The 24,972-nt window shown below is 32.9% G+C and overlaps 4 protein-coding genes and 1 pseudogene across 8 annotated transcripts; all 5 read left to right on the top strand.

Moving 5' to 3' along the window:
* Positions 1–738: 738 nt before the first annotated feature.
* Positions 739–22,060, top strand: LOC105130298 (EPIDERMAL PATTERNING FACTOR-like protein 1). 2 transcript variants are annotated; one of them, XM_011032739.1, is made up of 3 exons: positions 739–1,174; positions 1,313–1,501; positions 21,775–22,060. In XM_011032739.1, exons 1-3 carry the CDS (start codon positions 1,052–1,054, stop codon positions 21,895–21,897), a joined length of 435 nt encoding a protein of 144 aa, XP_011031041.1. In that variant the 5' UTR covers positions 739–1,051; the 3' UTR covers positions 21,898–22,060. The 2 variants fall into 2 exon arrangements, with proteins under 2 accessions (XP_011031041.1, XP_011031042.1); XM_011032740.1 differs by lacking the exon at positions 21,775–22,060 and having other exon boundaries at positions 1,313–1,640.
* On the top strand, positions 3,544–7,611 carry LOC105130299 (uncharacterized). Of its 3 annotated transcripts, XM_011032741.1 has the most exons (12): positions 3,544–3,828; positions 3,922–4,086; positions 4,196–4,297; positions 4,414–4,488; positions 4,587–4,690; positions 4,801–4,882; positions 5,516–5,608; positions 5,910–5,974; positions 6,408–6,420; positions 6,511–6,591; positions 7,071–7,179; positions 7,265–7,611. In XM_011032741.1, exons 1-12 carry the CDS (start codon positions 3,631–3,633, stop codon positions 7,378–7,380), a joined length of 1,203 nt encoding a protein of 400 aa, XP_011031043.1. In that variant the 5' UTR covers positions 3,544–3,630; the 3' UTR covers positions 7,381–7,611. The 3 variants fall into 3 exon arrangements, with proteins under 3 accessions (XP_011031043.1, XP_011031044.1, XP_011031045.1); XM_011032742.1 differs by lacking the exon at positions 6,511–6,591; XM_011032743.1 differs by lacking the exons at positions 4,196–4,297; positions 4,414–4,488.
* LOC105130300 (EPIDERMAL PATTERNING FACTOR-like protein 1) lies at positions 10,589–11,293 on the top strand. The gene is made up of 2 exons (XM_011032744.1): positions 10,589–10,885; positions 10,966–11,293. Exons 1-2 carry the CDS (start codon positions 10,763–10,765, stop codon positions 11,224–11,226), a joined length of 384 nt encoding a protein of 127 aa, XP_011031046.1. The 5' UTR covers positions 10,589–10,762; the 3' UTR covers positions 11,227–11,293.
* LOC105130301 (mediator of RNA polymerase II transcription subunit 18-like) lies at positions 15,073–20,690 on the top strand (annotated as a pseudogene).
* A 167-nt stretch (positions 22,061–22,227) lies between the features above and the next one.
* LOC105130302 (7-deoxyloganetin glucosyltransferase-like) lies at positions 22,228–24,046 on the top strand. 2 transcript variants are annotated; one of them, XM_011032747.1, is made up of 2 exons: positions 22,228–22,810; positions 22,953–24,046. In XM_011032747.1, exons 1-2 carry the CDS (start codon positions 22,297–22,299, stop codon positions 23,912–23,914), a joined length of 1,476 nt encoding a protein of 491 aa, XP_011031049.1. In that variant the 5' UTR covers positions 22,228–22,296; the 3' UTR covers positions 23,915–24,046. The 2 variants fall into 2 exon arrangements, with proteins under 2 accessions (XP_011031049.1, XP_011031048.1); XM_011032746.1 differs by having other exon boundaries at positions 22,230–22,810; positions 22,950–24,046.
* The last annotated feature ends 926 nt before the right edge of the window (positions 24,047–24,972 follow it).

The following is a 24,972-nucleotide window of genomic DNA, read 5'->3' as shown; positions in this document are numbered from 1 at the left end:
TAAAAATTACAATTTTTAAATTAGAAAGCTACATGGAAACTTTGATATTTTTAAAAAAAGCTTATAATTCAATAATACAATAAAAAATAATATATCAACTATTTTTATACAAAGTAAGAATTGATATAAGTAAAAGAATCGTAGAAAAGGTAATTAAATATAAAATTAAGTAGAAAAATAATCGAAATCAGAAAAAGTAAAGAATATTGTAGTCTAACTTGAAAGTTTTCCAGATCTTGACTGATTACAGCGGAATGGACTCCTCTTTGAAATTAGACTTGTAGAACTTTCCGTTTAAATTTAAACTTAATCCTGTAATTATATATAAAATTATAACTATTTTTTTTATTAAACTGTGCATTTGACTTCTCTGAGTTTTTGGCTTTAGTTATCTAGTTCATAAACGTATCCTCAATATATTTAATATCAGTTTAGGTTTGGAATTAATTTAAATTTAAAGTTTAGTTTGGAATGGAGATTTAAATTTGCGTTATAATTTTTCAGTCAAGGGGCTGTAGTACTGTTGGAAAAGCACATTCCCTTAAATTGCACTGTGCTGCATGTGATAGCTATCTTTCCTTTCACTGTTTGCCACACCCTCAACGTTATCACCTAGCAGGTCTTGTTTTGGCATCTGCAATCCAATCATATTTTGAATTAATCTTTTGGTATATTTTATTGTTTTAATAAATGAATATTAAAAATAAATTTTATTAAATATAATACACTGAAGTTCAGTCCGTAGTCTTCCTTTCTCTCAGTCATCACCCACCACTCAACTTGTCCTTTTAATTGGCGCACTCTTGCTTCTCTTCTCTCTATATACAGGGACATGGACGAAAATTAACCAGATTCTGTCCCTTCCTTTGTTTGTTTCTTGAGCTGCTTACTGTGACAGGGAGAGTTACAAGAAGCAAACCGCCAAGTGCCAACCTGGGCTTCAAACTACTCTGAGCCCTTTCATTTAACTTCTTTACTGGGGATATAGCTAGTTGCTATGGCTTCTTCTTGGTCACGATGCATGAAAGGCTTTGTTTGATGACCATATACAATGGGTTCTTGTCACCTGTTACCTGCCTCTAGATCACTGCTAACTGCAATTTCTATATATTTTATGCTCTATCCGATCTCTTGTTTTGATCAACACTTACAGCCTCCAACTTCTCCTCACAAGGTACGTAAGCCTGAACTCACCTCACCTCCCTACCTCCTCCTGGTCTTCTCCTCACAAGCAAGCCTCAACTCACCTCACCTCACCTCCCTACCTCCTCCTGGTTTGTTTTGATGCTACAAGTTATGATCTTTTGAGTAGGGTATAGCTTTTGAGGAGAAGGCAAGGCTAGGTTCGACCCCACCAAGTTGCCACAGCAAATGCAATGGTTGCCACCCGTGCATAGCAGTTCAAGTACCAGCTATACCGAGTCAAAACCAGCCAGTTCAAATGGGTTCAGCTAAAACTAGCAGTATTGATGAGTTCTTCGACTCGTATCCTGCAGGTAATAGGTTCCCAGATTATAGGCCACTTGGCTGGAAATGTCGCTGTGCTGACCATTTCTATAATCCCTTAACTTAATATGTATTCTCAGTAATTAGTAAGAGTTGAATCAAAATGGTGATCATGATCTTCAAAATTGTTCCTCTTAATCTGTTTTGAAATTGCGATTAAAAGTAGGTTCCTCAGTTTCTTTAGACATGTGAAGGTGTCAGCATTGACTGTAGACTTACATTGAAACTTCGGCACAGTATTGTTGGATTTTAAAGTGTTTATATATATATATATTAAAATAATATTTTCTTTATTTTTTTAAATTATTCTCGATGTTAATACATCTGAAATCCAAAAACATAAAAAAATTAATCTAAATAAAATAAATAAATTTCACATACATGTTAAACTTTTCATATGTTTTCTTCTGTTTTGCAAGCTTCCGATCTCGCTTACTGAGGTCCATCCGAAGTCCGAACTCAAACATCGATTTATGCTTTAACTTTTAAGAGGTTGGGTTCTGAGGACGAGTTATAGGGTCTCCTTTTTGACTTGACTGGTTCACTTTCGAGAGGGGAATGAACAATTCCGCAGCTTCTTTTTTTTCTTGAGCATTTTCTCGCTAAACTGTTTGCTACTCACTGCCTATTGCCTGCTACCTTTTCTTTTTCTGGGTTAATTCTAGATACTAGTTACCGACTCCATGATTCATAGAGAAAAACACATATTAATTTAAGGAAATTGGAGTTTACTCTCTGCGAGCAAGAGACAGGAGGGGCCTTTCTTAATGTTTTAGCACTGTTTCGTGTATTATGGATGGTGGAGCTTTTTGGAGGAAAAAAGAAAGAAAGGACAGCTGTTAACACTCTTAACATAGGCAATGAAGACACCCAGAATAAATGATATTAGGTAGGGCTCTTTCGAGGTATGGAATTGTCGGTTCGGTTGAGAGAGAGAGAGAGAGAGAGAGGACCGGGAAGCATGGTTACAGCGCAGGGAGTACAAATATCAGCCTCTGCTCCCGTTGCAGATCTAACAGTATTTTTGAGTTAAACCACTTTTTATTGAATTTGTTTAGGTTTGTCATACGTTTAGAACTTTATGACAAGGTGTTTTTTTTTTTTAATAATTATTCTATTCATGAATCATAAATAAGAAATACAACTTGAAAATTGTGTATAATTAATAAACTTATTTTCCAAACTACTATAGTTTGTTAGTTGGAGAAAATAATTGTCACTCGTGCATGTGTACATGCATAACGTATAGATAATGTATTTAGTACATGCGTCACCAATAAGTGTTACACGTGCTACTTACTCGATAGATTCGGGTTTAATAATTATGATTTGAATACTAATTTTTTTAAAAATATTTTTTAAAATTGAAAAGATGATGATTTTTATTAGATATTCTTCAAAGTAAACACATTAAATTTATTTTAAAAAATAAAAAATATTAATTTATTTTTTCATTTAAAAAATAATTTAAAAATTGCTTTAAAAACAGCTTAGACCATAAAAACAAACATTTTTAAATAATTAATTAACTTACCTACTTCCTTTTATTTTTTTCTACTTCATTATGTCATTTTAAGAATCATTATACATTTTAAATTTTCTGCCTTTTTTTTTCATTTTCTAGACAACCTCTCAAACCATAAAAGAAATGGTAATAGCCTAAAAATATTAAAATTTAATTTTAAAAGTTTAAAGAAATTTGAGATCCATAAAAGAAAAAACTTAGATTACACAAACATTAAAAACCTTAAAAAATAGAGAGAGAAAATTAAACTTTGAACATGCCAAAAAATTGAAATAACCATATATATATACATATGTATATATATGTATATACATATGTATATATATATGTATATATATATTGAAATTAATGAAGGAAATGGAATGCCTTGCAAAACTCATGTTATGGACAGACATATTTGTTTAAGGACAGTTCGATTTTTTCCCTTGAAATAGTGAAAACTGAAAACCGCAGCGTGACCCGTAATGTGACTTTAAACGATGTCGTGCAGTTTTTTCTATATATACCGGTAAGCTGAATTTCCACTTAAGCATTCGCAGTCCCTCTTTCCATTTTCCCCAAATTGCAAAACATCTCTGGAGCGAGGGAGTGAGTGAAGCATGGAAGAGCTGAAGAAACTAGAAGAAGTTCAGAGAATGATAACACTGATGGAATCGCATGCCTTACTTTCTCCTTCTTCTTCTGATAAACACCACTCTAATCGCTTCCTCGCCAATCTCTTCCTCCTCCTGATACAACAGTGCGGCGATCTAGATTTCAAGGACAAACTCACTCTCATCAACCAACACCTTCCAAAAGTGACTACTATCTTACTCGATTACAATTGCCACATCAAAGTAAACATTTTATATGATACTGATTTTTTTTAATCGTTTTTTTTTTTGTGCAAGATTTCGGGTTCTTTTCTCGAAGAAGCGTCGCTCTTGTTTAATCTGGAAGAAGCGGTGCTGCAAACGGAAAGCAAGCGTATTGCTAATAGTAATAGTGATTTGGAAGATATGGCATTGGTTGGCTTGGATGCCATGCAACGCGCAAATTCTACTCTTGAGGATTTTGTAAGCAGAGTTATTTGTTTTTTTTTTTTTATTGTTGCTATTAGTTATTTGTAAACTTATGCATTGACTGGCGGTTTTATTTATTTATTTTATTTTTGGGAATTAATAGTGCAGATCGTACTTTATGTTTCATGAAATGGACATAAATAAGCCACAATCGATATTCAAATATTTACCTCTGCTTTCATTCACTGAAAGTTACATTTATCAGGTTAGGAATTGGAATTGCAGCTGTGGATTTTTTTTGTATTGTGCGGCTAGGGGTTTTTTTCCTCAGATTTTTTTCCTGAATAACTGTATTTTTTTTTTATATATATATATATGTAGATGGATGGTTTAAATGAAAAGATAGTCAATATGCAAACCAGTAGAGTTGGAGCTGTAGAAAGAAAACCTCACATGGTAAGAACTGTGAGCTTCGGAAGAGATATGATGAAAATGTAGTGACTGTTTTATTGTTGATTTTCATTTGTTTCAATGCCTTCCAATTTGACATTCAGGAAGTGAGTGAAAGGTGGATTGGTAAGCTTATAGATATGTTAAAAAACGACCCATTTGGACCCCTTGTGGGTCAGCTTCAACATCATGGCCTTTTGACAGAGAGGTATTGTTTCATATTATTTTTATTATCATTGTCTTTGGCGTTGGGGTAATGAGGTGAAGCTTGAAATCTGAATATAAGCTATATTGTTTGTTTTTTCATATTCGGTTAAGGATCAATGAAGAACTCAGGTTTGGACAAGAGTATTGGGATTTGGAAAGAAAGCTATGCTCTGCACTCGTGAACCAAACTGAGGTACACACATTCATCCGGTTCAGTTTTTCCTAAATTAATTCTATTCTTGCTGGCTTGTTTTTCATCTACGGGTGTCATTTCCTAAAATATCCTTACTGTAGCACTGTAAGTAGTCAGAGTAACATGAATTATCAGTCTGACCTCAGCTGGTCCACCTTGAAAACAATGTCATAGGATGGATCTATGAGCATTAAGATGTTTAAATACTGTGCTGCGGAATTTTTCTTTTTTACCATCAAATTATGTTTTAGCACCTCATAGATAGAGAAGAAATCAAGTCCATCAGTGCATAAACATCAGTAATATCAACATTTGATGAATGACTCCAGGGCCAATTGTGGATTCATAAGTAGGATACATGTTAAATTTGAGCATGGCCGATTTATTTTCTTATATCAGATATTGTATATCACTGGATCACACTGCTCACAATCAAGGTTCTTTTGACACATTCTCGTGTTCCATGCCTTTTGAATTAAATAGGAGGAAACTAGTACAAAAGGGTCACTAGTTCACTTGAAATAGCTTACTAAGATTCTTCCAGAGAGTTTGAGGGGTTTAATTTAGTAGCAGTGAATCATAGGCTGACTCAAGGTTCGTTTGTTTATGCCTGATCATAACCTTGCTTTTCAGATTTTAGTTGAAGATGTAATGAGGGCAGTTCATTTGAAATCCTTTGACTATCGAGTTCTGAATCTTCTCCTGTACCAGTTAAGAGGGGAAAAGGTACATATCTGTTGGTGATTTCACTCATTTTATTCTTCTATTTTTACATGTCAAATAATTTCCTTTTCTTTTTAAAATACATCTTAAAAGAATTTAACCTTTTTTCGTCAGGCATTGTCAAGATCATAAAACAAATTTCTGTCATGTTTTCATTTAGAGAATTCCGTCAAACCCTGATTAATTTGGCCAGTCCTTTCTTTTCCACCTCTCACTCCTGCTAGTTACCGAGTAATATGTAGCCTGTTGTTTGGTTAGATGTATGTAATTAGGCTAAACGTATTTTCTTGAAGTTTTGCTGAAGGTAAATGATGTGCATATGGAATTCTTATCCATCTCAGAATTTCTAGTGGAAGTGTCTGACGATCTGTAAGTGCTTATTTTCTTTCCTTCTTTCTTTCTTTATCAATTTATCCTTATTCTGTATTTAGATTTTAAGTGGTGTTTTTTTTTTATGGCTATAAAGGATGCCAACTCATTAACTATTTAAAAACAACAATTTTTGCAAAATAATCAGATATAAAATTGTATGGTGTAGAATAGACACAAAATCATATTTAATGCTATAGAAATGTCTCATCTTAGCTTTGGGATGCATTTGCATGGCTAAGTGTAAATGTGTATTTGCCTCCCCTCTCATGGGCTTGCATGAGTGGTACGGAGTGATCACTCTTTCTTGCTTTCGTGATCTCTTTCTTTTATTATGTTATTACAGAGCTAATGGTTTTTTTTTTGTTGCTATAATTTATGTGCCAAGCATGATCAGTTACCCAAAATGAAGAGTTCAATGGCAATGTTGTAGGTTTGACTATGAGGTAAGTTCATATCCCATTTGTAGGAATTTTTATTGCGGTTCCTTTTGATTTGCCCAACTCTAATTTTAAAAGCATGCGTTTTTTGTGTAGGATGATGTGCTAGAAAATAATTTCAATATCTTGCGCATGTTTGTCAGAATATATGGACCGGCAATGGCCCCAGCCATGCTGGTGAGTGATCTGAGCATTTTATTTGTTAAATTTAATAGGAAGGTATTGGCTGCATAAATTTTCTCTTCGATTGAGAAAGCTTGTACTCTTTTGGAGCGGGAGCTTGAGAGTTTTGTAGTGGTGAGGGGTAGTGGGAGTGTGAATGTTGTCTGTATGAGTTTCAGCTGAGGTAACTGAATAGATTTAAAAATTTAAGTGGTTGCCTTGTTACTTCAGCGACATAATTTTCTTGGTGTTCTATCAGCAGACAAACTCGATATGATCATGCCAGTTGATACCAAAGTACCAATTTTTTTTGTTGCAATAATGATGATATTAGAGGCAGGGACTGGTGAAACAGACGATTTATATTACTTTCTTCTTTGGAAAGCCCCTGATGTCAATTCATTAATCTATTGAATTAGATTAAAATATCAATCTATATACTCTATTACCTGGTAATTTTTAAGGGAAAGATGTTTTTTATTGATCCTTTACAGGCTAAATACATTGCTGAAGCGGAAGAGAAGTATAGCAGTTTATTGAAAACTCTGGACCCTCAACTGTCCACAAATTATCAGAGGAGATGTGAAGAAGCTACCAAAGAAGGTACTTTGTGTGCTTTGAAGTGAAAACTCGTATGAGGTTAAGAATCTTTTTTCTGCTGATGGTGATTTGTTCTCCATTCAATTAGGTGGGAAGATGTCTGGGTATCCTCTTGGAACATGGAACATACCGCCTGCGATTGTAGATGAAGAATTATATCGATCAAACTGGTTAAATTCTGAATCAGTGGTACCTCTTGGTTGACTTTGTGGGTTTAAATGCAAAACACGTAACATGCTGTCGCTGCCTAACCTACACCGCAATACTCAATAGCATTAGGAGCGTTTGGGCCCAAGATGGTTTGACATGACGTGCTTCATTTGAATTTAGTGCTTGTGTATGCCTTCATTAAGACAATCCAATTTCTCAAGTCTCCACTAATTTTGTGCACCGAACTCTATATATATACACACACATCAAAAAACTTACGGTTGAGTTTTTGTATTTTGATTCAAACCCTCAGATAGCCAAGAACTAGAATCTACGGGTGTTTGTTTGGCATGCGTGAAGATGCCCAGGGGCTGTATGGCTGTGGAGCTATTGCTGGCAGCAGATGAGGCAAGGGGCCTAGCTTTTGCTGCCATGAGTTTTTACTTATAATTTTATAAATATATATATTTTTCAGTATTTTTTTTTATAATTTTAATTTATATAAAAAATTAAAAAATATATATTTTTATATAAAAAAATACATAATACTAATTAATTATTTTAAATACCTTTATATTAGAATATTAATATAATAGTATGGTGAGGGCTTGAGAGGTTGACGCACGCAGGGATGCTGAGAAAATATTGTTGCTTGTATTTTAATATAATAAATTATATATATAATATATGTCTTATGTTTAGGTTTCAGCACTTGTCCCAGCTCATTTCTCATTTCCCTAAACGTTTTTCCTCTTTTTTTTTTTTTTTTCCCCTCACTATCCAAGAGCTTTTTTTTTTTTTTTTTGAGCCGTTGTTTCCGACCTCTCTCCTTTGTATAAATTTCTTTTCACGTTCAAGTAAGCAAGTAATTTTTTTTTTATTTTAGATAAATTTTCTTCATTTTTTATTTATTTTATTATCTAATTTTAATTTTATTTTTTTATAATTAATTATTAAAAATAGTAGGGTTGTTAATAATTTAAGGGTTTTGATATATATATATATATAATGTTTTGCATCAATTAAAGGTGAATTGTGGACACTTGTAGATTTTGAACAATAAACATTGATTTGATTGTTTTGAATTGATTAAAGGTTATGTAATTTTCAATTAAATTAGTTGCCAAATGGAATTAAACTATTTCACAAGATGAACAGGTATATATTCCAATTATTAGTAGTGAATAAAGATTGATATTAATAAAATTAAAATTGTTTTAATTTGATATTGATTTTTTTATGATATTAATTATCTTGTGCCTTCCTATAAAATAATAATCATGATAGATGATTAAATAATTTTTATTTTTTTTATTTTTTTTGTCAAGTAATTTGTGTTTCGTTAGCGCCTAAAGAAGAATTAATACATGCTTACATGCCTGATTTTAATTTCGGTTAGTTTTTTAAAAAAAGAACTATTTTTTTTGTAAGGTTTTTTATACATGCCTGATTTTAACTAGTGTCTATTAGTTTTTTCTTTAAAAAGAAAAGAAAAAAATATTTTTTTTGTAAGTTTTTTATTTTAAAAATACTTTTAAATTAATTTTGCAGAGTTAGTATATTTATTTTAAATTAATTTTTAATATATATATCTATATATAATATAATATTTATTAGTAATTTACCTCTCATTTAAAAACGTCTTGATCTGCCACGGAGCAGCTCGACACTTCTGCTATGAATCTGTAAAATCAGAGCAACAAGTCAGGAAAAACATGGAAAAAAGTTAAAGCGGACACAGAATACCCGTCTAATTAATTAAAGTGTACGTTCACGAATTCTTTTCCTGCGTTCTTCGTGATGCAGCTGATATGATCCACTCTTTTTTATTTTATTTTATTTTATAGTTTTCATTTATTGGGCAAGAGCATTTTAGTAAAGGGCCCATCACTTCTGACTTGGATTCTCCAGATTTATTTTTTTAAATAGCTTGTATTAAAAAAATATTTGATAAACTATCATAAATAAATAAAATATTTAAGAGAATATCTCGGCTAAAAGTTGCAATGCTGAGAATATTGCAACTCAATTTTTTTTAGAAAAATATAAAGGTATGCTGTTCGAAACAATGTAATCTATTTATTAAGCTGTTACTAGTAATGTAAACTATGCATTTAAAACCATCTCTATAGCTGATTTTAAATTATAGCAGCAGATATGATTTAAAGTATTGTTTTATTTAGATATAAGTTAAAATATATATTTTTTATTTTTTAAAATTATTTTTAATATTATCATATCAAAACGATATAAATATATAATTTTTTATTTTAAAAAAAAATTTAAAATTTTTAAAAACATAATTTACACTACATTTTTTCACACAACCTGAACTCTTTGTTTGAGACTTGAATACAAGGTTTCTGATGTAATTCATTGTGTAAATAAAAATTACAATTTTTAAATTAGAAAGCTACATGGAAACTTTGATATTTTTAAAAAAAGCTTATAATTCAATAATACAATAAAAAATAATATATCAACTATTTTTATACAAAGTAAGAATTGATATAAGTAAAAGAATCGTAGAAAAGGTAATTAAATATAAAATTAAGTAGAAAAATAATCGAAATCAGAAAAAGTAAAGAATATTGTAGTCTAACTTGAAAGTTTTCCAGATCTTGACTGATTACAGCGGAATGGACTCCTCTTTGAAATTAGACTTGTAGAACTTTCCGTTTAAATTTAAACTTAATCCTGTAATTATATATAAAATTATAACTATTTTTTTTATTAAACTGTGCATTTGACTTCTCTGAGTTTTTGGCTTTAGTTATCTAGTTCATAAACGTATCCTCAATATATTTAATATCAGTTTAGGTTTGGAATTAATTTAAATTTAAAGTTTAGTTTGGAATGGAGATTTAAATTTGCGTTATAATTTTTCAGTCAAGGGGCTGTAGTACTGTTGGAAAAGCACATTCCCTTAAATTGCACTGTGCTGCATGTGATAGCTATCTTTCCTTTCACTGTTTGCCACACCCTCAACGTTATCACCTAGCAGGTCTTGTTTTGGCATCTGCAATCCAATCATATTTTGAATTAATCTTTTGGTATATTTTATTGTTTTAATAAATGAATATTAAAAATAAATTTTATTAAATATAATACACTGAAGTTCAGTCCGTAGTCTTCCTTTCTCTCAGTCATCACCCACCACTCAACTTGTCCTTTTAATTGGCGCACTCTTGCTTCTCTTCTCTCTATATACAGGGACATGGACGAAAATTAACCAGATTCTGTCCCTTCCCTTGTTTGTTTCTTGAGCTGCTTACTGTGACAGGGAGAGTTACAAGAAGCAAACCGCCAAGTGCCAACCTGGGCTTCAAACTACTCTGAGCCCTTTCATTTAACTTCTTTACTGGGGATATAGCTAGTTGCTATGGCTTCTTCTTGGTCACGATGCATGAAAGGCTTTGTTTGATGACCATATACAATGGGTTCTTGTCACCTGTTACCTGCCTCTAGATCACTGCTAACTGCAATTTCTATATATTTTATGCTCTATCCGATCTCTTGTTTTGATCAACACTTACAGCCTCCAACTTCTCCTCACAAGGTACGTAAGCCTGAACTCACCTCACCTCCCTACCTCCTCCTGGTTTGTTTTGATGCTACAAGCTATGATCTTTTGAGTAGGGTATAGCTTTTGAGGAGAAGGCAAGGCTAGGTTCGACCCCACCAAGTTGCCACAGCAAATGCAATGGTTGCCACCCGTGCATAGCAGTTCAAGTACCAGCTCTACCGAGTCAAAACCAGCCAGTTCAAATGGGTTCAGCTAAAACTAGCAGTATTGATGAGTTCTTCGACTCGTATCCTGCAGGTAATAGGTTCCCAGATTATAGGCCACTTGGCTGGAAATGTCGCTGTGCTGACCATTTCTATAATCCCTTAACTTAATATGTATTCTCAGTAATTAGTAAGAGTTGAATCAAAATGGTGATCATGATCTTCAAAATTGTTCCTCTTAATCTGTTTTGAAATTGCGATTAAAAGTAGGTTCCTCAGTTTCTTTAGACATGTGAAGGTGTCAGCATTGACTGTAGACAGACTTACATTGAAACTTCGGCACAGTATTGTTGGATTTTAAAGTGTTTATATATATATATATTAAAATAATATTTTCTTTATTTTTTTAAATTATTCTCGATGTTAATACATCTGAAATCCAAAAACATAAAAAAATTAATCTAAATAAAATAAATAAATTTCACATACATGTTAAACTTTTCATATGTTTTCTTCTGTTTTGCAAGCTTCCGATCTCGCTTACTGAGGTCCATCCGAAGTCCGAACTCAAACATCGATTTATGCTTTAACTTTTAAGAGGTTGGGTTCTGAGGACGAGTTATAGGGTCTCCTTTTTGACTTGACTGGTTCACTTTCGAGAGGGGAATGAACAATTCCGCAGCTTCTTTTTTTTCTTGAGCATTTTCTCGCTAAACTGTTTGCTACTCACTGCCTATTGCCTGCTACCTTTTCTTTTTCTGGGTTAATTCTAGATACTAGTTACCGACTCCATGATTCATAGAGAAAAACACATATTAATTTAAGGAAATTGGAGTTTACTCTCTGCGAGCAAGAGACAGGAGGGGCCTTTCTTAATGTTTTAGCACTGTTTCGTGTATTATGGATGGTGGAGCTTTTTGGAGGAAAAAAGAAAGAAAGGACAGCTGTTAACACTCTTAACATAGGCAATGAAGACACCCAGAATAAATGATATTAGGTAGGGCTCTTTCGAGGTATGGAATTGTCGGTTCGGTTGAGAGAGAGAGAGAGAGAGAGAGGACCGGGAAGCATGGTTATAGCGCAGGGAGTACAAATATCAGCCTCTGCTCCCGTTGCAGATCTAACAGTATTTTTGAGTTAAACCACTTTTTATTGAATTTGTTTAGGTTTGTCATACGTTTAGAACTTTATGACAAGGTGTTTTTTTTTTTTAATAATTATTCTATTCATGAATCATAAATAAGAAATACAACTTGAAAATTGTGTATAATTAATAAACTTATTTTCCAAACTACTATAGTTTGTTAGTTGGAGAAAATAATTGTCACTCGTACTTGTGTACATGCATAACGTATAGATAATGTATTTAGTACATGCGTCACCAATAAGTGTTACACGTGCTACGCGCACAACTCATTAAAATTTATAGGAGCACATGCAGCACATGCGCGGCTAATAAATTCTTATTTTGGCATTCCTTTTTTTAGATAATTAATCCATGCAAAAGCCAATGTGTATTTTTATAAATATCCAATGACTTGAAAAAAAAAAAATCTAACGCTTGCAGGAAAAAAAAATGACATGGAAAAAAGAAAAAGAAAAAAGAACAAAAAATGAATGAATGAATTACTCTTATAATGAAACTCTTATTATTACTTAAAAGATATCATTAAAACGAATTTATAAATATGATAAAAAAAAATAATTTAAAAATTAGTAGTGAGTCATCCTTGCGATCTAAAGACAATGACATGCTTATCTACTAGCATCTCATCACCTGCTTTAAAATTGTATTTTAATGATATTTATATCCAATGACTTGAAAAAAAAATATAAAATCTAATGCATATAGAAAAAAAAATGACATGAAAAAAAGCAAAAAAGAAGAAGAATGAATTAGTCTGATAATGAAACTCTTATTATCACTAGAAAAATATCGATAAAATGAATTTATAAATATTATAGAAATTTAATTTAAAAATTAGTTGTGAGTCACCCTTGCAATCTAAAGACAATGACATATTCATCTACTAGCATCTCATCACCTGCTTTAAAATTATATTTTAATGATATTTATGAATTTATTTCATTGAAATTCCATTCAAATTAATTATTTTGACTAGCAGTTTTTACATATATATATATATATATATATATAAAAGAAATTCTGAATATTTTAATCAATTCAGAATACTAGAAAATTAATCTTTTAGGAGAGATTTTGGTTTAGGGTATGATAAATTAACGTAAGATCGTGAAACGAAACATTGTCGGATAAAGAAAACTACAACTCAAGATTAAATAGTTCAGCACAAAAAGACTACTTAGAAATCTAAATTTGTTTTTGTAAGGAAACGAAACATTGAAAGAATGATGAAATACTTTGGATAAATAAAAGAATGAAGGAAACCACTAACATGAACCTGAAAACTAAACCCGTTTTTCAAGCATTGGATTGGCTCATCTAGCATAAAACGATATCGTATCATTATTATTGATTTTTCTACATTATTATCAATCACTAAACGAAGACGAATCGTGTTCAGAATAAAAAAATTTACCCTCGTTCACTGCAGACGAACGCCGCCACCATCATCGCAGAGCCTAGAATTTATCCTCGTTCACTGCAGACGAAAGCCACCACTGTCGTTGCAGTGCCTAGAATTTATCCCCGTTCAACTTATCCCTCTCCTCCTCTAGAAGAAAGCCCCAGATTCAAACCCTCATTTACCTCAAGTGGTAAAAGAAGCCAAAAAAAACTTATCGAAGAAGAAAAAGGTGCAGGTATATCGTTTTAATATTTTGATATTAATAATATTTTATTAAAAAATTATTTTTAATATATTTTTATTAAGAAACCACCTTAAAATATAATCTGTTGCTGGTTAGTAAATAGTGAACGAAAAAAGAACAAGAAAAAGAATGCTTGAGGTTTGCTATCAAAACTAATTATACCACACGTGTAATGCTAAAGTCACGTGGAAGAAATCTAAAACAACACAACCTTGCAACACGTTTAAAAAGACAAAGGACCATGAGCTGAGGTGTAAAAAAGGAGAGAAGAGGAGGAGGAACATAAGACGTGACGTGGAAGAAGCTTAAAACAACACAACCACCTCGTAACATGTAAAAAGAACAAGAACATAAGACGTGTTAACAAAATAAAATAAAATAAAAGACTAAGAGTTTAAGAAAATCACACAAACACCATTGCTACAATAAATGCAACATTTATAAAAAAAAAATAAAAGAATACCTATAGGGGTTTTAGGTGTACAGCTAATTATTTTTTAAAATATTTTTTGATTTTAAAACTTTAAAATAAACTAAAAATACTAAAAAAATTAATTTGAAGTAAAGAAAAAAATAAAATTTTTAAATTTTTTAAAAATATTTTTAAAATGAAAAAATAAACATGCTCAAAGAATTTAAAAAATTACACAATCACCATTTTATTCTATTTTATTTTTTAATTAATTTAATTTTAGTTTAAATTTAATGACAACTAATGTTAATAATGTTATGAAATATAACTAAAGAAGGGTATTTGTAACAATGATATAAATAACTTTTTAAAGTATATTTTACTTAAAAATATATTGAAATAATTTTTATTTATTTTTAAAATATTATTTTTAATATCTGTATTTTAAAAAAAATTTAAAATATTTTTTAAAAAAAAACTTAAAATTTCATAAAACTCTAATTCAACGCTGCTCCAATTGTCACAGGGCAACAATTACTAACAAAACATTCTTTTCTGTTATTGTTGGGCCAAATTGGTTGCCGGCTTTTGAGGCCAAATTCGTACTTCTGATAACTTGAAATGTTTTTTCTTTATATATATATTTTAAAAATATTTATTTTTTTAAATTTAAATTTAAATTTTATTATTTTTTAAAATAATTTTAATATATTAATTTAAAAAAATAGAAAAAAAATATTTTAACATACTTTTAAATAAAAAATAATTTAAAAAACAACACAAACACAAACACACAGCACAAAATCCCTAAACCACCCCTCTCTGGCTGACACCATTCTTGTCTCTGCCTCTCAAGTAACCAGTCCACAAAATCTTTCTGTTTTTTATTATAAAAGTTTGATCTTTTCGAGTATGGTGATCTGGGTTTTATCCGTAATGATTAAAGAAAAGATGACGAGTCCCCTTTTATTATCCCTTCAACCCCATTCACCTCCTTGACGACAAAACTAGGATTTGTCGGAGCCAAAGAACCCCACGTTCGTTTTGTTTTAGTTTGCGATATTTTTTTTTAATTGTTTCTACGTTGTTATATTGCAATTGGGCTTTCATCTGAAGTGGAGAATTTTTATGCAGGATATTTTTTATATGAAATAAAGGGAGCAACTATGGAGAGTGTGGTACAAGGAATTATAGAGACTCAGGTGTGTGTTTTACAAGGACCCTTTTTAGTATTTCTTTTTCCTGTCATGTTTTAATTAAGCTGTTAAAAAATGCGATGGGAGTTCTGAAAATTACTTGTGTGTTTTTGTGGATACGATTATGGTGTGATATAACGGTGTTTACTAGATTTTGTTTTATAAAGGAGTGATTGGTTTCTGTGCAGGCTTTATTTTTGGTCGCCGATGACTAGTGTTAGACACTAAAAGCAGTAACTAAATAATAAGAGATTATGTTGTGAAATTTGTTGATGTAAGTGATGTTTTTCTCCACAAATGATCGAAGCAGAATAATTTATCATTTTTTTATAATTTATCAGCTTTGCTTTGTTTGATACCAATTGGCTGCGTGTCTGTGCTCCATCCTTTTTTACTTTGCTGATAATAGATGTGGATTCTGTAATTTAGAGGTGCAACTAATGATAGTCTTCTCAAATGATGATTATTTCTGAAGATTCCAATTCAGGATATTTTCATTATTTTTTGTCTATTGAAATTTAATAAGTTTGTATAATTGGTTTCTCATTTTTATTTTGAGGCATGGTTGATCGTGCTTTTGGATGTAAGTTTGCATTCACATTGCGTCGTTAGTTGTTCAATTAGCTTGAGATGGAAATGATGATTATTTCCCCAAATGATCTACACTGAATATACTGTGCAATCTTTCTATTCAGAGATTCCAAGCTAGAAATCTGATCCTTCAATTTACAACAATTTAAATTTATCGATTTCAATAATGGCTATATACTAATGCTTTTGTTATTTATAACAGTACAAGTAATTTCTTTTCCCTTAACTTTACTAAGAAGAGATGTAGTTTATGAATGCTAGAAATGGAAGTGAAGATTATTCCCCCAAATGGGCGAAGCTGAAGAAACTGAGTGATCTTTCTCTTTTCAGAGAATCAAAGCCAGGAATCTGATCCATCTTTTTGCATCATTTAAGTTTGTCAAGTGTATGTTTGGTTTTGTTTTTTGTTTAATTTTATGCATAAGTGGTTCAATTCAGTATTTGCTATATGTTCTTGCTTTTAATATCCATGATTATTGGCATGGAGCATGTTACATCTATATTTGAACTAGATAGACAAGACCAAGCCTAAAGAAAAATCTACGAGGAAACCCGGAAGCACCTAATATAAAGCTTGAAGTTGTTGTTTTAATTATTTGTTTTTAATTAGAATTTAAAAATCTTAATATTAAATAAATTCTATTAATTAGGTAAGTTTTTATTAGGAATCCTTTTTTGTAAAGGATTCTAGTTTTAATTAGGAATCTTTTCAAATAAAGGATTTTAAAATTAATATAAATAGAGGTGTTTAGTTTATTTTGAGAAGAAAATTATTATTAAGATTTAATAAAATATCAGAGAGTTTTTTCTAAATTTCTCTATAATTTCGGTTTGTGAGAACCCTGGCTTTTAACCATGTTATATGCCACGTCAAACCACCCCTCCCACCCCACCCCCTCAGGGATCAGATCCATCATTTTATACCTGTTTAAATGTCATTTTTTTGTGTTTGGAAAACTTTGTTTTCTGTATTTATGCACCTTCTTCAAAATACCAGCATTGCCATATTATCTGTTTTGGTTGTTGATGTTGTAGATTTGGTAGGGATGAAAGCCATTAATCTAGCCAATCAGTTTACATCAATTTAAGTTTATCAAGTTTCTGCTTTTGGTTTTCTAAATTTTATTTTGTAGATTTATGTTACCTCAAAATCTCAGCACTGTTTGTTGTCCCCCTTATGTGTTTTTTACATAGATTCTGTGGAGATTTGTGTTTTGTTATAAATGGAAGGTACATATGCACATGACTGCTTGATTTCTAATTCAATTTTTTAGCTTGTTTTTCATTTCCTTTTTCAATTTTATTTTGCAGCACGTAGAGGCCCTTGAGATTCTTCTTCGGGGTCTTTGTGGTGTTCATAAAGAACACCTACGGTCCATGAGTTATGCCTAAAAAGTGGCCGAAACCTTGGTATGTTAAGATTCGGAATCAAAACAATTAACGCTTGATTTGTAAATCATATCTTAAAGATTTAGTTTGATTGTAATTTCTGTAATTAAGTCCTAACTGTTAGTTGCTAGTCTGTTAGTTTACTTATTTAGATAAGATCTTTTCTGTATAAACTATGTATATACACTATAGAAAACACACAGAATAATAAAACTGTTTTGCTATTCTTCAAACTTTCTCTGTCAGCCCTCTTGCTTTCTTTATGGTATCAGAGCGGTTATTCAGCACCTAATACTGCTCATTATTTTGCTTCCGCCAACATCACCATGACAGAAACACCATCAGAAAAATACTTGTCAAAAACAATGAATTAACCGCTGTTGAATTGAACAATACCTGGACATTATGTCCCTTACCAGCAGGTAAATGATATGATCATCACAGGAAATGACACTGCCACAGTTAGAAAACTTAAAAGGTTTCTTCACAACCATTTTCGGATTAAAGATTTGGGCAATCTCAAGTACTTCCTTGGAATTGAAGTTGCTTACTCCAAACAAGGTATTGTCATCTCTCAACATAAATACACTCTTGATATACTTAAAGATGCAGGTATGATTGGGTCAAGACCAACTAAAATTCCAATGGAACAAAACCAACCACTCACCCCTTCAGAAGGTGAACTGCTCAAAGATCCATTACCATATCGACACCTTGTCGGCCGTCTTTTGTATCTCACTATCACAAGGCCGGACATTGCCTTCTCAGTACACGTTCTTAGCCAATTCATGCAGCAACCAAGGAAACCTCATCTGGATGCAGCTCACCGTGTCCTCCAATATTTGAAGCTGGCTCCAGGACAAGGCATTTTGTTTCCATCACATGGAAAGTTACAGTTGAAAGGGTATTGTGATGCTGATTGGGCAAGTTATCCAACAACCAGGTGATCTGTTACTGGCTTCTGTGTTTTCCTTGAAGGAGCTCCCATATCTTGGAAGAGCAAGAAACAGTCAGTCGTATCACGTTCTTCAGCAGAATTAGAATATAGATCAATGGCATTGCTTACTTGTGAGTTGGTTTGGCTTAAACAGCTCTTATGTGATTTACAGGTGCCACACTCGCAACCAACCCTCTTATATTGTGACAACCAAGCTGCGTTACACATTGTAGCCAACCCTGTATTTCATGAACGCACAAAACATATCGAAATTGATTGTCATACTATGCGTGAGAAAATACAATCAGGATTGATAAAGACCAATTATGCATCTTCAACACAGCAGATGGCAGATATATTCACAAAGCCTCTTGGTAACCTGTTATTTCATAATCTGCTATATAAGCTGGGAACCTTGGACATCTATGCTCCACTCCAGCTTGAGGGGGCATGTTAAGATTCAGAATCAAAACAATTAACGCTTGATTTGTAAATTATATCTTAAAGATTTAGTTTGATTGTAATTTCCGTAATTAAGTTCTAAATGTTAGTTGCTAGTCTATCAGTTTACTTATTTAGATAAGATCTTTTCTATATAAACTATGTATATACACCGTAGAAAACACACAGAATAATAAGATTGATTTGCTATTCTTCAAACTTCCTCTATCAGCCTTCTTGATTTCTTCATGGTAAGCACACATTTTTGGCAGTGGTGATGCTTACAAATTCTTAAGCGCCCAAGCAAAGATGTCTGGATCCCTTATCTACACATCTATCTCAAGTTTTCTGTATTCATTTCTTGGTATGGTTTAAATCATCTTTCTGTAGCTAGTAGTTAGCTGAAAACATATCAATAGAAGCTCGTTGACTAAAAAACATAATATTTACCTTATAACATCTTCCCCTGCCGCCCACTTGCATTTGATATCTCAGAATGTCAGGATTTGTCTTGAAATTTTTTGTCCATGTAAACATCTGTGGGATCTTTCTTGCTAACACGAAGTCTGTGCTCCTTTTCCCAGGGCTTGTGTCTTCAGAGGTTCAACTATTGTGTGATCTTGAGCATCCTCAACCCTGGTGAGATATATGATTTTTTTTTGGATGGTCAAGATTTGTGGTTGTTTCCATTATGCTTCAAGATGCACTCGTGCTTCTTGTTTTCTGTGTGTGTTTACAGAAATCTTTTATGCTGTAGGACGGTCAAATATGTTGGGGGTGCAATGAGGGGTTCTGGTGCTGAGCAAATCTCAGTTCTGGTTAGGACTATGGTTGAAAGCAAAGCAAGCAAGAATGTGCTTCGATTATTTTATGCACTTGGCTACAAATTAGACCATGAGCTGCTAAGAGTGGGATCTGCCTCCCATTTCAAAAGGGGTGCTCTCCAATCTGCCTCCCATTTCAAAAGGGGTGCTCGGATAACTGTCACAATGTCATCTATTTATAAGATGCTAAACTACACGCCATCGATGATACTATGCCAGTAACTCCTGGCATTCAGGTGGTAGAAGTAACAGCTCCTGCAAAGGCTGAAAAATATTCTGAAGTAGTTGTTGCTGTGTCATCTTTCTGTGAATATCTTGCCCTGTAAGCTTCATGATCCCTGACATGTCTATTTGCAAACCCTTCTAGACAGTTCCCTTTATATATTCCCATAGCAAGAGTCAAGGACTCCCTATGGTACAATTGGAAACTTCCTAGGTTAGCATTTTCTTTGGTGGTCATGCAAGAACGTTTCTTTTGAATTTGTTGCTGGTCAATATTATTTCATCCGAAATCTGTGGTGTTATATCTTGCAGGCTACTGCACTTTTCAAAACCAGGTGTTTCAGCAGGGGTTGTCCCTACTGCAGCCACCGCTGCTACATCTCTCATGTCAGATGGTGGAGGCACAACCTTGAAGCAATGTTGTATAGTTCCATGACTGTTAGCAATAGGCTTCTTTTGAATCAATGCAGATAAAGATGTCCACATTCCATAGAAGCAATCCATGTCTTTGATCCGAGACCCCATGTTTCTTTTGTGCAGGAAAATTGTCTTGCAGGGTCCAAGAAAAGCTGAAGCAACGAAGTTAGAAAAGAACATTAGGGGTGCTGTAACTACTCGTGCAACCCATTTAACCGAAACCTTGCTTGTGAACCCAGCTAAATTGTTGACTTTTGCTGTTACATAACCTTGTTTACTTAAAATTTACTATTTTTTACCCAGTTGACAACGTTGACCAAGACTAGCCTAATTTTGATTCTGTTTTACATTTGGCTGTTTTACATTTGGGCTGGGTTTGAGTCCAAATGATACGAGGATCTGATTGATACAGGTAGGGCAGCATTTGTATAAAGCTAGGTCCTGGTAGCTCTTTTATATATATATATATATATATTTGTAATTGTGGGTGTTTGGTAAGTTTACTTGCAGCTGACTAATTTTTTGAGTTTATGAAGTTAATTATTATATAAGTTTTTAATGATTTTAAAATTTATGAGACTTGAATTAATAATATTTAAAAAATAAATTTAACTAATTAAGTTATATTCCTCAAAATTGATAATTATTTTGCATAAATGTAGCTTTTTATTTTGTTTCATTATGATTTTCATGATTTTATCACTATTTTATGTTTATATTGCAGGTTTTGTAGGATAATTATTATTAATTTGAGTTAGTTTAGTGTGCTATCGTTTCATTATTATTTTTAAAAAATATATATTATGTAATGTGTTATAGTTTTAGTAAAAGTATTTTGGTTAATATTAATCATTTTTTTAGTTTTTTAGTACTTTTTATATTTTTTGATTTTTTTTAAAAAATCATCCCATAAGAAATTAGTGTGCTCTAGAACATAGTTGTCGAACCATATAGTGTAACCTGGTTTACAACCTATTTTATTTTGTTGCCAGGTCAATTTACCAGTATTCAGTGTATTCTAAAATGATGTTTTGGATAAATATTTAAAAAAAAAAAAAACGATTCATTTTAGGCAAATTAAAAAAAAAAAAAAAAAAACCTTCAGAATATCTTACCATGATTTGCCGAGCAATCAAGTGATGATTTTACCTGCAAGCCGCCTAAGTTCAGTTTGTCAATGTCTGATGTCGTGGACATGCCACTTTTTCAAAAAAGCTTCTCATTGGCAATTTAGAAAAGGCGAATTGTTTATAAGGTTTTGAATGGTATAAATATGTTTTTTTTTAATGTACACTCCACCAGATAAAAAATAAATCATTTCAACAACCCATCTGTGTATTAAAAAATATTTACTTGATAAAAGTAAATAGTATATTTTAATGTTTTAATTATTTTAATAAATATATAAGAATGAGATTTTTTTTTTGATAAAAAAATCATTTCAGCTATTCATTCAAGTTTCCATTAAAGAATCATTGTCCTCGTTTTCGGCTGGTCATGCTTCAGTTGCTATCAGCAGGCCACGAGAAAAGATTCGGCATCCCCACCACACACAAGCATACAAAAAAACGAGGGCAAGAAGATTGGAATCAATTCCACAGCGCAGACGTCTGCTACTAGGAATTCATTGAACGTTTGATATCTTACATTATTTTCTACGTCATTACGTCATCGAATTTGACATTATTAATCATCCTCAAGTGATTTCTATGCATGTGGTTGCTAAACCGCTCGTGAATCTTCCCATTTTTCAAGAATAAAAATAATATTCGGAAAAGCTTCAGCATACCCACCCCAGAAGGCCCTTGCAGCTTATGACATGAAGATTAATGATATCGTCCCATCTAATTGGAATTCAGTGCCGTAAGCCAATCACGTTGTGATATGTCAACTAGAAAATATAGGGGACCCAGTCTGATAATTTTGTCATCAAAAGATGCTCGTGGACTAGTACATCTCTTTTATTTTTAGGCCAAGAAAAACCAGGAAAGCATTTCATTTCAGTGCCTCAGAGAAAATATGAGTTCAACTGGAGCCAGAAAACCCCATGCAGTATGTGTTCCCTATCCATCACAGGGCCATGTTACCCCAATGATGCACCTAGCCAAGCTTTTGCACTCAAGAGGCTTTCACATAACCTTCGTTAACACTGAGTTCAACCACGGGAGATTAATCCGGTCCAGAGGACCAGACTCTGTCGAAGGCCTGCCTGATTTCCGGTTTGAGACCATACCGGATGGTTTGCCTTTGCCACCATCTGATTTTGATGCAACACAAGACGTTCCGTCCTTGTGTGATTCAACAAGGAAAAATTGTATGGCCCCATTTAAAGAGCTCCTTACAAAGTTGAATTCATCATCTGAAGTGCCTCCTGTTACTTGCGTAATCTCAGATGGAGTCATGAGCTTTGGCATAAAAGCTGCAGAAGAGTTTAACATTCCCCAGGTTCAGTTTTGGACAGCCTCAGCTTGTAGCTTCATGGGATATTTGCATTTCAATGAACTCACCAGAAGAGGCTTCGTTCCATACAAAGGTGTGTATTTCTTGGCTTTTCTTCGTTTATCTGTTTTGTACTATCCAAGAGGGCATGCAGCATGCTCTCCTGGATATTTCTCTATTGTTTGAGAAAATGTTTATCATGAACATAAAACTTTATCCTTCCGTTGTTTCAGAAGAAAATTTACTTCGAGATGGCTATACACCTATTGATTGGATCCCTGGTTTGAGTAACATCCGATTAAAAGACATGCCAACCTTTATCAGAACCACAAACGATGAAATAATGTTTGATTTTATGGGATCAGAAGCAGAGAACTGCTTAAACTCTCCTGCAATTATCTTCAACACATTCAACGAATTCGAAAATGAGGTGTTGGAGTCTATAATTGCTACCAAGTTCCCTAACATTTATACAGTAGGTCCTCTTCCCTTGCTTTTAAAGCATATCCCAGCTGAAAGCGAATCCAGGTCACTTGGTTCAAGTTTATGGAAAGAAGACTTAAACTGTCTTGATTGGCTTGATAAAAGAGGACATAATTCTGTTGTGTACATTAATTATGGAAGTGTGACCGTAATGACAGACACACACTTGAGAGAATTTGCTTGGGGCCTGGCAAATAGTAAACTACCGTTTTTATGGATAATTAGGCCTGATGTAGTGATGGGTGATTCTGCAATCTTGCCGGAAGAGTTTCTTGAGCAAATTGATGGTAGAGGATTATTAGCAAGTTGGTGTCCACAGGATCAAGTTCTTGCACATCCATCAGTTGGGGTTTTCCTGACACATTGTGGGTGGAATTCTATGATGGAAACTATATCCTGTGGCGTTCCAGTAATCTGCTGGCCTTTTTTTGCTGATCAACAACCGAATTGCCGGTATGCATGCACCAAATGGGGGATTGGAGTGGAGGTCAATCATGATGTTAAGAGAAACGAGATTGAAAGTCTTGTTAAGGAAATGATAGAAGGGGACAGCGGGAAGCAAATGAGGCAAAAGGCTTTGGAGTGGAAAGATATAGCAGAAGCAGCTACCAGTATTGGAGGATCATCTTACAATAACTTCGAAAAATTCATCAAGGAGGCTCTTCTTCTGTGTAAAGAAGACTGTAAAAGAATAAACGGTATTGTATGGGTGTGATATTTTTCTGTTTGTTTCTGTCATCTCACTTCTTGTATGCTTCACCATGTATTTTTCCATTTTATATGTATTGAAGACTGCTTGGGACTGTCAGGACTAATGTGGTATTCAGTCTCAAGTTTCCGGCATTGATAAGCATGGCATCCGTTTTGCCCACAGAATTTCTCTACTGTAACGGCTGCCGACGGCATACTCAGCATTCAAGGACAAATTTTGGTTTGTCCCTAATTATTACCTGAGTATTTAAGAACTTTCTTGTGAAAAATAAACGAGACTAAATGTGAACTCAGCCAGAGAAGCTTCCAACTCTCAATAGCGTTTGCCCGAGTAATGAAAGAGACAGATAACTCAAAAAGGTAATTAAACATTGGTTTGTGCTGACAAGCAGGATTTTGGAACTCGCGAAAATGGTAGGAAACATTGGCTTTGTGGTCCACGATTATATTGCTGGGAAAACTAGGAATAAGTGGATAGTAATTTATCTTGGATTAATTCAGTACAATATAATTTATAATTTATAAGTTTTAATTCTTTTTTTTTAATAAAATCAGAATTAAATAATCATTAAATATAATGCAAATAATCATATAAATCACTACCAAAATTTTAATGTGGAAAACTCGATGCGGGAAAAACCACGGGACTGTAGTATACCTAAAAACTTCCACTATCAATAAATAATGGATTTACAATTATTCTTCCTCAGATTTAACTAAGGGATACAACATATATATCATCAAGAACAACTTATTCTCGGATTACAACAAGATTAAAAGAGAATTATTTGAGAAAAACTCACAATATTGATAGCCTTGTTTTCTGTCAAAACAGCTAGCTTCCACACCACCAATTTTCGATCCAACCATCTAGAATGAAGAGTAACATGTCTAGCTGCTGCTATCAAAATCTCAACCCAATCCAACGATGAACGAGCTGGAAATCGAATGAAGAACATAGGCTGCTCAGCTTCTTCTTTTCTTTTTCTTTTTTTTCTCTCAGTTTTCTTCTCCTCTCTTCTTCAAATTTGCTACTGCCTCTACAATAGCCGACCAGCTAAT

The sequence above is a fragment of the Populus euphratica genome, unplaced genomic scaffold, assembly GCF_000495115.2.
Source record: "Populus euphratica unplaced genomic scaffold, PopEup_1.0 scaffold45.1, whole genome shotgun sequence".
NCBI lineage: Eukaryota > Viridiplantae > Streptophyta > Magnoliopsida > Malpighiales > Salicaceae > Populus > Populus euphratica.
The sequence above is the reverse complement of the archived record's forward strand: the minus strand, read 5'-3'. Positions and strand labels throughout refer to the sequence as shown.

Excerpts from the sequence above, each read along its gene's own strand:
- LOC105130298 (XM_011032739.1), top strand. The coding sequence starts at position 1,052 with ATGGGTTCTTGTCACCTGTTACCTGCCTCTAGATCACTGCTAACTGCA. Across the intron at positions 1,175-1,312 it reads CTCCAACTTCTCCTCACAAG|GGTATAGCTTTTGAGGAGAA; the intron begins GTACGTAAGCCT and ends TCTTTTGAGTAG. Across the intron at positions 1,502-21,774 it reads ACTCGTATCCTGCAGGTAAT|ATGCTTCAGTTGCTATCAGC; the intron begins AGGTTCCCAGAT and ends TTTCGGCTGGTC.
- LOC105130299 (XM_011032741.1), top strand. The coding sequence starts at position 3,631 with ATGGAAGAGCTGAAGAAACTAGAAGAAGTTCAGAGAATGATAACACTG. Across the intron at positions 4,087-4,195 it reads ATTCTACTCTTGAGGATTTT|TGCAGATCGTACTTTATGTT; the intron begins GTAAGCAGAGTT and ends GGGAATTAATAG. Across the intron at positions 4,691-4,800 it reads CATGGCCTTTTGACAGAGAG|GATCAATGAAGAACTCAGGT; the intron begins GTATTGTTTCAT and ends TATTCGGTTAAG.
- LOC105130300 (XM_011032744.1), top strand. The coding sequence starts at position 10,763 with ATGGGTTCTTGTCACCTGTTACCTGCCTCTAGATCACTGCTAACTGCA. Across the intron at positions 10,886-10,965 it reads CTCCAACTTCTCCTCACAAG|GGTATAGCTTTTGAGGAGAA; the intron begins GTACGTAAGCCT and ends TCTTTTGAGTAG.
- LOC105130302 (XM_011032746.1), top strand. The coding sequence starts at position 22,297 with ATGAGTTCAACTGGAGCCAGAAAACCCCATGCAGTATGTGTTCCCTAT. Across the intron at positions 22,811-22,949 it reads AGGCTTCGTTCCATACAAAG|AAGAAAATTTACTTCGAGAT; the intron begins GTGTGTATTTCT and ends CCGTTGTTTCAG.